The sequence below is a fragment of the Apis florea genome, unplaced genomic scaffold (genome assembly GCF_048593485.1).
Source record: "Apis florea isolate Af1SG1 unplaced genomic scaffold, ASM4859348v1 contig_3170_pilon, whole genome shotgun sequence".
Classification (NCBI taxonomy): Eukaryota; Metazoa; Arthropoda; class Insecta; order Hymenoptera; family Apidae; genus Apis; species Apis florea.
In genome coordinates this window covers 4,871,417-4,887,005 of record NW_028256714.1, presented here as the reverse complement: position 1 = coordinate 4,887,005, position 15,589 = coordinate 4,871,417, and the positions used below count along the sequence as shown (strand labels likewise).

Below are 15,589 nucleotides of genomic sequence, written 5' to 3'. Positions count from 1 at the left end.
CGTGCTCTTAGATCGGCCTTGATGCATGAAAGTAAGATCATTTAGAACAAACGTCGATGCGAATCAAGTACGTACGATCGTTTCTACACACGTGTGCATACGTGTGCGGTATCATCGAGATCTATGCAATTTTTACATCCTTAACGATCGAACATGTGGATCCTTAGATAAAATCGAAGGCCGATCCCGAAACTTCCGGCATGCACGTTGTTTAAAAAGGACGATGAATCCGTTTCCAAAATTTTCGCGATATTTTAATCGATCGATATTCGCGATAATTGATTGAAGAAAAAAAAAAAAAAAGAAAGGAAAAAAAGAACGGTTCTTCTCTGATCCGATCTCCGCCTCAGGAATGGAATTATTCATAGAATCGCGTGAACGCGGAACAGGTGTTCGAACAATGTAACGATACGAACGGTTTCGATCCGAATCGTCGAGCGTGATCGAGGCATGGATCTTTCGTTCGGATCAGTCGGTGACTAACCGACTTCAGCTTCGAAGGGGAATCCTGGAGTGGAACTGGATTCCCCTTTTTCCGCCGGCGAGACGAGATCGATCCGCTCTCCATCTCGTAGAACATCTCGTGAAGAGAGAGAAAGAGAGAGTGTGACGAGTAGTCGTTGAAAGATCGTTGCAGAAATTACAGGAGTTTCCCAAATGGTTGACGATGACGTTGCCGATCGTGACGTCGATCGAGAGGCGGAAAATCGAGAAACACTTAGATCGTAGAATATATTACGATGGCTATTTGTAGAAACCGGTTCGTGGAAAAGGACGATTTTTCCTGTTAATGAGTGATGCTATTTCCAGATTATTGGTTCCGTGCGAAACTGAAACCTATTATTTAGAGATCAACGAACCATTTAACGAGGCAAACCCGTTTCGATGATATTAGCTTCGAGACAATTCGAGGTACAATTGCTCGATAAAGAAACGATAACGAGATGGGATAAGACGGATCGACTTCGGATGGGAGGGAGATCGGCCTTGAGATCCGATTTGCAGCCGATCCTCGCTAACGATCGAGAAAATCGTTCAAAGAAGGAGAATTTTTGTTCCGTCGATGTGTAATTCGATTAATAAACGAGGCGTTTCAAGAGAATACGACACGAAGAATACACTATCGATAATAAACGATTTCGATCACTTCGGAACATTCACTTCTACTAAGAGTCTATCGAGATTTTCAAACTTTCTTCCAAAATCTTCGAAAATCAAACAAATAAAAAGATTCAAAAATCAATCATTATTATCACTCACTGACCTTTTTTTTAATTTAATATCCCAAAATTCACAATCGTAAATCGTCGCGAATTTATGAAAAATTTAAGTATTCAGAAAAAAATTTACAATCTCACTTGTTGAACACTCGAAAATCTTGGTTCCACGCTCGAAAGAACAAAAAAAAAAAAAAAAAAAAAAAGAAAACAAAAATAATAAAACAAAATGATAAATTGACACGAGAAAATGCTCGACGAGGAGAAGAGGACAAGAGGAAATCGTGGAAATACCTCGTGGTGTTCGTAAATGAGGTCTGCGCGATCGGTGGAAGAACGACGATGCTCGAACAGGCGAGGACGACGACGGCGGTGGCGGTGGTGGTGGTGGCGACGGCGGAGGAGCTGGTGGTGGTTGCAGCCGATGGACCACCCGAAACGGGGGTGGGGTGGGGGCACCCCTGACCCCGGCATTAGCCGGCGGTGAAGGGAGGCAACGTTTATATGCGGCGGCAATCCGCCCCGTAGGCGCATTCGCTCGTACGCTTCATCCAAAGCGGACTTATACCGAGAGGAATCCGTCGTTCTGTCGTCGTATCGTCGTCGTTGTTGTCGTTGCCGTCGAGCCGGATCGAGGTCTCGAAGGGAGAGCATAAGAGCGTAATAAGACGAACTCTCGAAAAGAGAAAGAGAGAAAGAGCAGAGGAAGAATCGGGTGATCGTTGTTGCCTCTTGATCCATCGAGTTCCCTCGGCCGGACGGCAGTGAAAAGCTCGGGCGAAAAGAAAAAAAAGCAGCCGATCTCTTTTTTCCTTGGGGGCTCGAAGAGTTTTTCGGTCAGGAAGAACAGCACGGCGAGTATGATGGCTGTAGCAGCGGCGCAGAAGAACCGCGAGATGTTCGCTATCAAGAAATCTTACAGCATCGAGGTGAGTAGTTCGAATAGTGAATAAGGAACGAGTTTGGGGAAATGAAGAATGCGTTACGAATATTTCCTACTTTTCGAAAAATATTTCGACGGATGAATACATGTAATACGACTTGTTGATTGATTTCGGGGAAAAAAAGTTGTTGACAATTAATCAATTCGATGTTAACCGGTGATATTGAGCAGTGGATTTAGAAAGAGAGGGAATTTTGTAGATATTTATTTGGAGAAAGTTATTGGGGTTACGGGAGTGTCAAACGGAGTGTCGCGAGAAAAGCGCGGGAACTTTGCCGCACGTTTGAACTGCCACGATTCTCGCGCGTCACGCTATACTTCATTCATCTCCCCGTTTAATCTCGTTTCACTTTCTCTGTTCCCAGTATCATTGACACGATACAAAACTTTCGAACGATGATTCTCAGCTTGAAAATCTATCGTGATAAATATCTCACGAGATTTGTTTCGTTAACCTCTAACGCGGGATATATTATTTAGAAACTTGAGAACACCTATATCTTTGGAAATACTTTCATACACGGAAGAGTTCTCTTTCGTTTTTTTTTCTTCCTTATTTTTTCTTTTTTTTTTTTTTTTTTTTTTTGCCTACGTGACTTTCTTGATAAACGTCCGGTATATTTCGTAACGGCTGAAAAAAAAAAAAATAAATGACAACCGATCCTCGTGTAAGCGCGTGCATGGACACACGTACACAAACGCGGTATTTCACCTTCGTACAGGCCGCTCGAGTGAAATTCTCAAACTGGAAATGATGAAGATGCCCAAAAGTATAGAGAAAGTACACGTGATCGATTACTACGATGGTTACGTAATGTTGGTAACCTTGCGTTTATACTTTATTGCAACAGTATCGATCGAGTTCGTTTCGATCATTCGATTTGATCGTTTGATAGTTAGTCTCTAGCAACTAGAGTTGATTTAATAGTTCGATTGTTATATTTTTGATATTTCAAAATTGATAATTCCGTTCCAATATATACGATCGATTTAAAAATTAAAAAAAATGTTTTGCTGCTTCGTATGAATAATTTAATTTTTTCTTTTTTCGAAAAAGATGATATAATTTTATAAACGAGATTTTTATAATCAAATCCATAATTGGAGCATATTCCTATATCCTTCTATGAAAATTCAACTCCATTCTTCATATTTATTCGTGGAAATTATCGAAATCGATAAAACAAATGTAAAACATCATCCGAACGAACCGATAAACTTGAGCGTGGAAATTCAATTTTCACCAATCTTTCTTCCATTGCTTTCGATTCAATGAAAACATATACTTCATAGAAAAAGAAAAAAAGAAACACAACATCTAAACAAACTACTCCATTGCTTCATTCATTTCATGAAACTATAAAAAAAAGAAAAAAAAACAAATTCAAAAAATAAAAAACGAGAGGAGAGAAAACGCGACGCAGAATGGAAACCGAGATCGTAGCCAAACAGAGGCAAACAGGTGAAAACGACGCGTAAAATAACAAATCGACGAGAGTTACGCACAGCCGTGCTTCGATCTTTCACTTTTCTATCGATCGCTGGAGGAACGGGTATTTATACACGATTTTGCGGAAAAAGGAACACGAACGCGCGTCCAAGGTCCGCGTTTGATCATTCTCAACACATTGGTTATGTGTGTGTTTCACGACAATAAAGAAATCAAAAAACGTTTAATAATGTCAATTACGGCTTATCGTTTCGTTATCGAATCCGTGATCCCCCTCGATCCCGCTTGGAAAATCGCGCGCGCGCGCCAAATCGCTTTCAAATCGTCGAACGATCGCGCAATAACGACTTTCGATCGAAGCCTCCTCTCTCGAGGCCGTGATTCTTTTTTTCCATTCATAAACGAGGGAGGTACGGGCCCTCGGAGAATTAGAAACGCAAGGACTCCTATCCGCGTTTTCTCGCGTGCATTTTTTCTTTTTCCTTCTTTTTTTTTCAAATCGTGCGGCGACTGAAGATTAATTGGCATCCCGGTGCAAGGTCTGGTTAGTTTCTTTTTTTTTTTTTTTTCATTCATACCCGGCCTCATCGTCGTAGATTCAGATTTATTAGTCGCACGCACTGTCGTTGCGTTCTACTTATGCAATCGTTTCTTTCATTATTTATATATGTGTGTATATATATTTTCTTTTAGTTCGTGATTTCTTTTTTTTAAGTGTAATAAAATTAAATTGCCGTTTCGTGTGCTATAAAAGAGAATTCGAATCGAAATTGATCATTGCGAAAATATATAATCGCTGATTTTGTGATACGATGTTTAAAATATTCATAAAATACGCGTAATAGTAATAAGATAATAAAAGTGTAACACGCGAGATGTACATTCATTAATATAGGAATTTTTTATTTCCTCGCTCATGTCGATATTTTATAAATTGTTATGAATTTTATTAATGCGAGGAACGTTAGAAATCTTGGAAAATGAAAGAGACGCTATAAATTTGAGGAAATATTACGAATCTTTGAAATTCTATTTCTTCGAATAACATGTTTTTAAAAGAACATTTTTTTTTTTTCTTCCAATCGACATTAGATATGCAATTCAATGATCGTCCAACTTTTATAATAAGGAAAATAAAAAAAAGATCGATCTTCAGTGGAGGACGTGAGTTTCTCATTTCACCGGCCGAGAAGCAAATTGATTCACACTTGACCCGTGGCCATTAATCCTTTACTTTCTCCGTAAATTAAACCTGTATCGTACAGGCAAACAGTGATGAGCAGGCGTATCTGATGAAATTTTGGAAATCATGATATCACGTGTCCGAGTTAAGTAAATAAAATCACATTTCGATGATTATTATAAGTGGAGATAATTATAGTAATCACAATTGTGAATCAAGTAATTATAACGTACAACGAACGATTACTATTTATATATGTATGTGTATATGTCCATTATATACATGTTACAACTGAAATGTGCAGACAAAAGAAAGACAAAAGTGAAGCTTTTTAAAGAAGTTAAAAGCTTAAAAAGCTTGAAATTTTTCCAAAAAAAAAAAAAAAAAAAGAAAGAAAGAAAGAAAAACGAAAAATTAAGAAAAAAAATGTCACTTTTGAGAATAATATATTAAAATATTGATATATTTCTTAAGAAATATTAAATTTCTAAATTCGTATGAAAAACAACGAAATTTAAATATTCTCGGCCAATATATTCATTAATAAAAATAATTCTTCTTTTATATAACGCGCTGTTACGGGAGATTATTCTCACGTGCGCAATAAATAGAAACGTAGATTTTCAGATAAAATGTTAGAAATACAAATCACGTTAAAAACAAACCGTAATAACGTATGTAAATCTACATGAATATACATTAATACCATTAAATTAATAATCAATGCTAATCACGCTTCTCTTCTAATCATCGATCAATAAACATTAATTAAATATATCCTTCGTCGAATAATCGTTGAAATTCGAGAAAACTTGTCTTTTGCAAAAAATTTAAAATTCACTTGCGCCTGTTAATGCACAATGAAATATCGCTTAAGTGAGCGTACTTACGTATGCGTTGTGTTAACGAGAGTGGGAAAGAAACGACGTTGATAAGTCTGACTCACTCGAACGGAACTCGTGCACACGCCGGATCTAGATAGAGATCGGATCCAGAATCCGCTACGCGCTCGCACGTAGTTCGATCTCTATCGATCGTGTTCGCGCCATTCCAACGAGGGGGTGAAAAATCATTCGACCTTTCTCGCGTTTCTCATTACGCATTCGTAATCAATTTATTTCATCGACAGTGTCGCCAATTGTCATCGTTACCTATCCCACTCCTCGTTCGTTTATCTATTTATCTTGTGCAAACACGATCCGTCTTATAATATTGTTTAGAAAAATTCCTACGGTTTACCCAGTCGCGCCCATGTGTGTTTAGATTAATTAATTTCCAATAGAGTGGAAATCCATCCTATTTGAATATCGTTAACGTCGCTTTTTCAACGAAATCAATGAAATTCGTATTGTAACAGATTCGCTCCGCCGAGTATTTCAACGATCGTTTATGCACTCTTCCAATTTGCACAAGGATTGATTAACAAGCTCGAATATTATTTTAAAGCGATTGAAATATTATCTCTTGCCTATAAAATTATCCTTTTATTGCGGAAATGTACTGGATGTTGATATTAACTCGCGTGGAACATATTTAAAACGCGATAGAAGTTTATCGAGTTAATAAGCAATTTACGTTGGCTAGAGCGGGATAGATTCAATCGACGTTTTTGTATACCAATATATCTTATATTTCTTTTCCAAAGATATCGAATATCTTTTGTACAAATTATCCTTCGAGATAAAATTCATGGATGAAAATGAATCCACATCATTCTAATGTTAAGAAGTTCTTCAAAAATGAATAAATAAATAAATAAATTCTGTTTCGATCTCTCGAATCTTTTCGATCGATCCAATTGATCGAGCCACGTTTATCAGCTACGATTAATTAGAAAAATATCGTAATTAACGGCGATTAACACCCTCGAACGAGAGGCTGGCCTTTGCCACGCGGCAAGGATCGCATAATTGTATCGCGTTGCAAAATCGGCCGACCTCGGATCCCGCATGATAATTATATGAATATCTTATAAATATGAGAACGTGAAGTGATTGTAAGTCCAATGGTTGAGTCCCTGAACGCTGCTCTAATCTCCGTTATTCGCCTTTGGAGGCTCGCCACGCGGTTGACAACGCCTCTAATCGACGACACCGACACGGTCAATCGCGACGCGTTCCGAATTTGCATACGTATGCGGCAATAATCGGGTTTGGCTCGTCTATCCACTATGCTAATTGTTCTATTTAAATGGCCTTTTTGCTTATTTAAAACATCTCTGAATCTGAAAAGAAAAATCGTATTAATGAACCAGATGCATTATGCATATTGATCACGTAATGATTTGCGGTTGCTATCATTTTTCCAGTATTTTTTCTTCTTCTTCTTCTTCTTCTTCTTCTTCCTCTTCTCCATTTTCGATTTCGAAAACGTTTATTCTTAACGACGGATGCTTATGAATGGAATAGTTTACGCAATTGTTAATTGTTAATTGTTATGGATTAAGTATGAAGTAAAGGTGAAGAAATTTTTGAAGAATTGGAATACTCGTGTTTTATAGAAATTTAAATTTAGGAAGATTATATTTTTTATCTCTATCTTCATTTAGATTTTAATTTCGATCGATATATTATTTTAAATGAAATTATTAGATTTATTCTGGGAAAATTGTTTTAATTTTAAAAACAAGAAAATTGCTTTGAAAATTTTCTTTCTAAACCTCGAGTAATTAAACACTGGCAAAATTGTACGATCGTTATTTTGAGATTAATTGTACAGTTGCACAAATTACGTATCATTAAATTTTTGTTTGAGAATAATTATCACTAAATAGAAAGAACAATCTCTTTCCAAAATTATAACTTATCCTAATTCTCTTCTTCTAATTGTGAAGAGATTACCAGGATTTTATCGAATGTGTAATTTGAAATTTGTCGAGGGAAACTCGTTTCGTTGTTTAACCGGTAGTTGCATTTCAGTGATGCATACCAGGTGTTACGTCACTAAACTAATAGCGCTGTACGACTATGATTTTAATGGCGAAATAATGATCGACCTTGAATACGTTTGTCACGCATCATTATCCAGCTTGATCGATAAAAAAATATCCAATTCCATGCAAATATATCAATCAACCGCGAAATTGAAACGTTCATTTCGCTTCATGTGTAACGAAACCCGTGATTAAAATTAGGAAATTCATTCGATTTGTAGAAAAGAAATTTGTATAATTGATACTTGAATGATTTTTCCACCATTACTATTTTCATTGTCAAATCTTTCGATAAAAAAATATACCCCCAAATACACGAAACAAAGAGCATAAATTATTAAAATCAGTCGAATTAAAATCAGAATACTCTCAACACGTGGTGCACAAATGTAAATTTATCACCATCCAGCTCAATTACGATTCACTTTTCACTTTTCTTTACACGAACTCGTGCCACACAAAACGCTATTCTTATCGCGTGAAACAAAGAGCAATCCATTATAAATCGAGCCTGCTAGCTACGCGCGTGTACATGACTCACGATCGAGTTAATTAACCAGGTGGCACTGGATAAGAAACTTCAACTTCAAAGGATTCTAATTGAATCGGGAGACCGGCTACTTTTTTTCTTTCTTTCTTTTTTTCTTTCTCTCTTGAACACAGGTGACAATATATTTTAGATCAAATGCATCTAGTGACGCACCAGAATCTATAGAGTCATCGGTCATTTATCCATCGTCGAAGTACTTGGCCCAGTTCGCGCGATGCGTTGTTAAGGGATTACTACACGTTTTCTCTAAACCGTGCCAACCGCTTTGAAAAATGGAACTGGGTGGCCACCTTGCGTGCGCCATTCATGAAAAGCGGTCGTTCTGAATTTGAATGATGCCTCTCCACTCTTGCATCGGCCTCTCGCGCGTCCAAGAATTTCTAACGAGCCTCTAATTGTCGATATATTCTATATAACCGTGTTATGGTTATACACCGTGTGATACTCTTTCGAGTTTGATTCTCGAGCACAATTTTTGTAAAATATTTTTTCAACTTTTCGTTTCATCATCGTAATTATCTTCTTCTATTTATTTTTAAGGATAAATATTTTATAAAATAGTATAGAGCTTAAGATAGAAATAATGAATTTTTTCCTGTTATTAAATCGATTTCCCACCTTTCTTCATTTTTAATAATTAACGAATATTTCTTCTTTATCTTCTTTACATCCACGACAATGCAAGGATCAGATCACACAGAAAGTCATCGATGCAAGTTCTTCTTTGTGCTTTATATCCACCGTGCCGGGATCCCTTAATTTCCGATCCTTCAACGACAACCGGATACCTGCCTTCAACCTTAATTTCCGCTTCTTTATCCCAACTTGTCCAACCTTTGAGAATTAGATAAACTTTGATTCCTCGTTAAGAAGAAGTTCGCTGAACAATAAGAATATCCTTATATCGTTTAATTTGTATGCTTGATTAAATATTGATTGAATAACAATTTTTTGTTTTGTTTTATTTCAGAATGGATATCCGGCGAGACGACGATCTCTCGTGGACGATGCTCGTTTCGAAACTTTGGTCGTCAAGCAAACGAAGCAGAGCGTTTTGGAAGAAGCACGTCAACGGGCGAATGGTAAGTTGCTGTTTTACATTGCATGTAGGATATGAGAAATTTTTATCTGAATTAAATAGGTGTATCCCTTTGAATCTTTTGAATGTTCGTACGATTGATTGTATTGCTCGTATTATTGCATGTGTATTATTTTTATCAATATGATTAATATAATCATGATAGTGATAACAAATCTTATTGGTTTGCAATTATTTGCGAAAATCTTCGTACGTTTCATAATCGTGATGATGATTGTAAATTATTTTATAAATTATCGAATTATATTTTATTATTCAAATGTTCTTCGATATTTCTGAAACTTTTTTATAACTAATTGATTTTCGCAAAATTAGAGAATTGTATATGTAGTGGCCTCTTCTTGAGGACTATACGAGGACTTGTTTAATGAGTGAATGAAAATATGAGTTATGCAACAATAATATCGATGTTGCATGATAAATTCATTTGCTATTAACCTCGATAGGCGAAGAAACTATCTGTCCACATGACACGGAACGTTATGCTTCGTCGAGCGATGATGAACAGTTGGAAACATTGGCTTGCATCGCCAAGAATGGAGGTTTGTATTTATCTAAAATCTTTCGATGGTTATACAAGCATGTTAGATATTGCATTTGGCATGAGCACGCAATTGTGTTTGACTTGCAGAGATTAAAACGGAAGACAGTGACGTAGTCAAACCAGATGAAGATTACAACAATGGTAAGTATATTTATATGTAATAATCTTTAATTATTCTATTCTTCCAATTACCTTTTTTTCCAAAACAAAATTGTAAATTCTAATAAATTTTATATCACTCAGTAAATTCGAACCGTGATAAAAATAATTATATTAATAATATGATTAATAATGATCATAGAAATTTCAATGAGATGGGTGAGATTTTCAAAAAAACTAATCGAAACTAATATGAAAAACAGTATAAGTCAAATCAGTTAAAAATAAAGATACAAAAATATTCGATATTTAATTTTGCTTGTCAGCACTCGTTCAATATTAAAATTCGAATGTGAAATCAACTTCTGTACTTTCGATTTTAACAGAAATCGAAAAGATCGAGAAAATTTTCGAAAGTACGAGAAACAAAAAAATAAATGCACAAACGAATGCATTAAACGAAGCACTTTCTATCCCAGGATGGCACAGAACACACTTGACCAAAGAGGGTGGAACAGAGAACCTTTTCTCCCTCGTCACTTTTTCGAATCCGCTTTGTGCATTTAGAATCGTATTAGCCCTTTCTGAAAACGCCTCCGCGCGATAAATGTATTTCTTTCTCTGCCGTCTCGATCTTTGCCACGGGGCACGTCCGACAATAAGAGGTACTTTACTTCTTGTCCCTACTTCCTCCCTCCGAGTGCAACGACGCCCCGTATAAAAGTGGGCACACCGCGGAAATGGACTTTGAATTGCTCGATTATTACCGGCCATGGAAAATCACTTAGCCGTTCGGGACATCGCGTTGAAATTCGAAAGGAAAGTGGCGTCAAATTTGATAATTTAAACGGTGGGTCAAATCATTTTCGTACGAACTCTCTTAAGAGAATTGCAAACGATTTGCAAAATAAATTTAATATTTTCACTCTTCGTTTAAACTGTGTTAGAATTTTTCTCAACGAATCTCGAAGATTCGAAACTCATCCTCGATTTTTCAAAATATAATTAATTCACGCGATAAAGACGATCGATCTAACGATCTCTTCATGGTTTCCATTCAGACGCTGGACTGACCGAGGAGGAAGTGGTGTTGGCGAAGACCATAGCTGAATGCCCGGAGAGCGAGCACACGGTGCAGAAAGCGGCACTCGTGCTGCGTCTGAGGGAGGGGATCGGTTCGTTGGCGAGGATCTTGAAGACGATCGAGAACTTCAAAGGGACGGTGACCCACGTCGAGTCTCGGCCGTCCAAGAAAGAGGGCCTCCAGTTCGACGTGCTCGTCAAGATCGACATGACGAGGCAGTACTTGCTGCAACTGATCAGGAACCTCCGCCAGAGTTCCGCTTTGGACGGCGTCACCCTGCTCGCGGACAACTCCGTCAGCATCAAGGACCCCTGGTTCCCGAGGCACGCGTCCGACCTCGACAATTGCAACCATCTGATGACCAAATTCGAGCCTGACCTCGACATGAACCATCCCGGTTTCGCTGACAAGGAGTACCGTGCCCGCAGAAAGTTCATTGCTGAAATTGCGTTCGCGTACAAGTACGGTGACGCGATACCAACCGTCCCTTATACAGAGACGGAGACCGAGACTTGGACCCGGGTGTTCAACACCCTGGTCGACCTGGTCCCGAAACACGCTTGCGCCGAATATAGGAGAAATTTCAAGAAGATGCAGGAGGAGAAGATCTTCGAGCCTCACCGTATACCCCAGCTGCAGGAGGTGAGCGAGTTCTTGAAGAAGAACACGGGATTCACCTTGAGACCTGCGGCCGGATTGCTCACGTCCAGGGATTTCTTGTCGAGCCTCGCGTTCAGGGTGTTCCAGAGCACTCAATACATCCGTCACATCAAGAGCCCGTATCACACTCCTGAGCCGTGAGTTTGTTTCTTCTTTTCCTTGGTTAAATTCCTTTTGGAGAATGTTTTTAAATATAATCGTGCGTTATATAACGAATTGTTAGAATTTTATTGGAATTAAATTTGGTTACTCGTTTGATTTAATTATAATTATCATATTGTCAATTATTAATTCATAAAGATGGACTCGTGGTTAGTCGATTCTTTAATTTTTTCTAATTTTCTATTTCCTTAAAGTTCTTTCTTTCTTTTTTTTTTCTTTTCTCTCGTTTTCATATAATTCTTCTTTGAGATCTTCTCGCACGAAGGTATAATACGGGAGCAATCGATACTGCGTTATGATGAGAGCGACCTCCCGTTACACAGAGAACGATAATAATAGAATTACCGTGCCTCTCTAAGCTCGTAATGGAGCTCTAATTGGCTTTTAACGACACGATGGCGTTGATAATTCGGTTTCACAGTTACGGACACTATTTTCTCCATCGAAATAACCCTCGTCAAAATTTTCGATTTTGACGAAAGTGTATCTCGCGAAAGAAACGTCTCAAAATTATCACATCGATTTTCCTCTTCACCCAGATCGAACATTTTCAAATTATAATCAAGAATTCTTATTGTACAATTTGTATTATAGATATATATCGACTCTATCTCAACGTGGAATATTAGATAATGAAATTACGCTTCGTAATTAAAGATGAAAGCTTCGCTATTTCTGATTTCGGTCTTCCTACACTTTGTTCTCTCAGTTCAATTAATTATACGAATATATATATATAAAATAAAAGTAATATTATCACGTTCAATCTTATCAATCTAACTTCTCTTCTTCGCAGAGATTGCATCCACGAGCTCTTGGGGCACATGCCGCTGTTGGCCGATCCAAGCTTCGCCCAATTCTCCCAGGAGATCGGCCTCGCTTCGCTCGGCGCCTCCGACGAGGAAATCGAGAAATTGTCCACGATTTATTGGTTCACCATCGAGTTCGGCCTCTGCAAGGAAGGGCCGGATGTGAAAGCCTACGGCGCCGGCCTTTTGTCCGCCTACGGCGAGCTCCTTCACGCGCTCACGAGCGGCAAATGCGAGCATCGACCGTTCGAGCCAAAGTCCACCGCCGTTCAAAAGTACCAGGATCAAGATTACCAACCGATCTACTTCGTGGCGGAGAGCTTCGAGGATGCCAAAGAGAAATTCCGCCGTTGGGTAAGTGTCGATCGATCGAGCTTGGAGACTTCGATGCCTGGCATCACCGCCATATCTATAGACCATGGATTTTTGCCGTTTTTTTAATGGTCATAAAAGATTAATTTGTATAATTTGCACTCTACGCTTAATATGGATCAATATATTTTACGTAGAAATTAGAATGATTTTTCTTTCCGTCGAATATTAAGATGTTTTATTCTTTAAATAAGTATAATAGTCGAGAGAATAAATTAAGTTAAATTGAAACGATTATGTTTTAACTCTTGCGCTCCAATCACTATTCAGTGTAGTGCGATGACTCTCCGGCATTGATGCAGCAATTCGAACGACAATATTTATATATGTTTGATTTTTTTTTAAAATATCGCTTCATGAGTAGATTCCTAAGCTCTTTAAGTATAATCTTATAAGGTGTAGAATAATATACTATTAAATAGTTAGATTTTTATGTGAAATAAGACCGCGATCTCGGATCGAACTATTTTCGGCGTTAGTCCGAGTTTGACATTCGTGACGATCGAAATATTATTTTCAAAGTTTCTGAGTTTTGTGAGCGTGGAACTGTAATGAAATTAGTTCAAGTGGAGATGAGTTTGATTTTTCGTTATTAAATAACGAAATGATTTCTATTCATTAAGAAATTGACAATAGAGAGAAAGAAAATAATGAAGTAATGAAAATTGAGATGCTGTAAGAGAAGGAGAAAAATAAGAATAACAGACTGTGAATGTGAGAACAAGTTATTGGGATATCAGTTCAACATGAATTTTTCGTTATTAACTTCCGTCAACTGTGTTCCAGGTGTCTACCATGAGCCGGCCTTTTGAGGTTAGGTACGATCCGTACACGCAACGCGTCGAGATACTGGACAGCGTGGACAGGTTGGACAACCTAATGGCTCAAGTGAACACCGAAATGACGCACCTCACGAACGCTGTCAACAAACTGAAGACATCGTTCGCGTAAAAAACAAGAGGGTCCGCGGTGACACGATACGACTTCACGTATCATCGAGCTTCCTAAAGTTTGCCGATCTTCGACGTATGCTCTTCAAAATGTGTTCGCAGGGAAATATCGCGATATATTCTTTACTTCGTTCAAATTTGCTCATTCGCGATTCTTCACTCCTCCCCCTCAAGATATCCATATCAAGCCGAGTGTAAATAAGTATTATAATTTGTATCTCTTGTTTCCTTCCTTCCTTCTTTCTTTTTTTTTCCTTTTCTTCTCTTTTCCTTTTCGAAAAAACGTCGAAAATCTCGCCAAGTCATCATCGTTCACATTCGATCGTTCGTTCACTCTGTGTATAAAGTCGCCCATACTACGCGTATCCGGATTACCACGTTCAAAACGCGGATTCACTCGTATTGTTCTCCGTGTACGATACGAGTATTCGATCAGTCGACCCCTTGTCTCTCGTATTATTTATTGATAGTGATATTCTTGCAAGAAGAAGAAGAAAAAAAAAGATAGTATTATCGGTGGATGTTCGTGCCTCGTGAAAACCGAGCCGAATCCGCTTTGAACGTTCCATGCATACGTACGTATTCGGTTATTTTGTTCCCTATTGTATTCTATATTATTATTGTATTACATATTACTATCGTAGAATATTACAAGTAGTCGCGTTTTTTCCTTAGTTCGCATCGCGACACAACAACGGTGTCGTCTTCGTGTGTCAATTGCCAATTGGGCCGAACACGAGGACGGCTATCAAGTATTATAAAGCAACGTAGGTTCTTTACTTTAATTAATTAATTAACGTTATCGAGCTTGAGATACACGTGCTCGTTCTTCGAACAGCAAGATTCGTTCGTTCGTTCGTCCATGCATCTGTGAAATTATTATATAAAAGATATCGTTGAATCATTGTTACGTGGATGTTATTTATGTATTTTTTTTTTTTTTCTATTTTCGAAATTTTAGGAACGAAGAACGCATTCGTATCTCGAGTATGATATGTAGTTACTGTACACACACACACACACACACTTACACACGAACACAACTTCGATGACGAAGTCACGGATCAATGTTGCATTAGAGACGCACCAACGTAGCGTGTAGTGCCGAGTAATTGCTTGCGCACCTTGCACCATACTCCCAATAACTCGTTACCAAATACTTCTTTCCCCGCGCTCGATGCGCGCACCTCCTCCGCGCTTGCTGTAGAAAATTATTGGCGCGCCCGTTAGAATTTCCTTTGTATTATATTGTAAAGTATTCTGAGCATAATAAAAGTCTAAGATATAAATCTTATAAATCCTCTTCTTTCGTTTAACATTTTCATTCTTTCTTTCTGAATACTCGAATAAAATGGAAAAATTGTATTATAGTGGCTTCAAAAAGTATCGAACTTGCGAAGAGAACGTTCCTTTTCTTCAACGTGAATCGAAACCACTATATCGTTCGATCGATGATAAATTTTTGTAAAAATTTTGGATTGCACGTTATATAATCCACGTTCGTTTTAGCGCCAGCTCGATACAAACACGCGTGC

General features: G+C 37.9%; 1 protein-coding gene across 1 annotated transcript; it reads left to right on the top strand.

Moving 5' to 3' along the window:
* Nucleotides 1-1,742: 1,742 nt before the first annotated feature.
* On the top strand, nt 1,743-15,352 carry ple (tyrosine hydroxylase ple). The gene is made up of 7 exons (XM_003692873.4): nt 1,743-2,146; nt 9,246-9,357; nt 9,821-9,916; nt 10,006-10,059; nt 11,079-11,898; nt 12,720-13,086; nt 13,891-15,352. Exons 1-7 carry the CDS (start codon nt 2,078-2,080, stop codon nt 14,053-14,055), a joined length of 1,683 nt encoding a protein of 560 aa, XP_003692921.2. The 5' UTR covers nt 1,743-2,077; the 3' UTR covers nt 14,056-15,352.
* Nucleotides 15,353-15,589: the final 237 nt, after the last annotated feature.

Excerpts from the sequence above, each read along its gene's own strand:
- ple (XM_003692873.4), top strand. The coding sequence starts at position 2,078 with ATGATGGCTGTAGCAGCGGCGCAGAAGAACCGCGAGATGTTCGCTATC. Across the intron at positions 2,147-9,245 it reads AGAAATCTTACAGCATCGAG|AATGGATATCCGGCGAGACG; the intron begins GTGAGTAGTTCG and ends GTTTTATTTCAG. Across the intron at positions 10,060-11,078 it reads AGATGAAGATTACAACAATG|ACGCTGGACTGACCGAGGAG; the intron begins GTAAGTATATTT and ends GTTTCCATTCAG.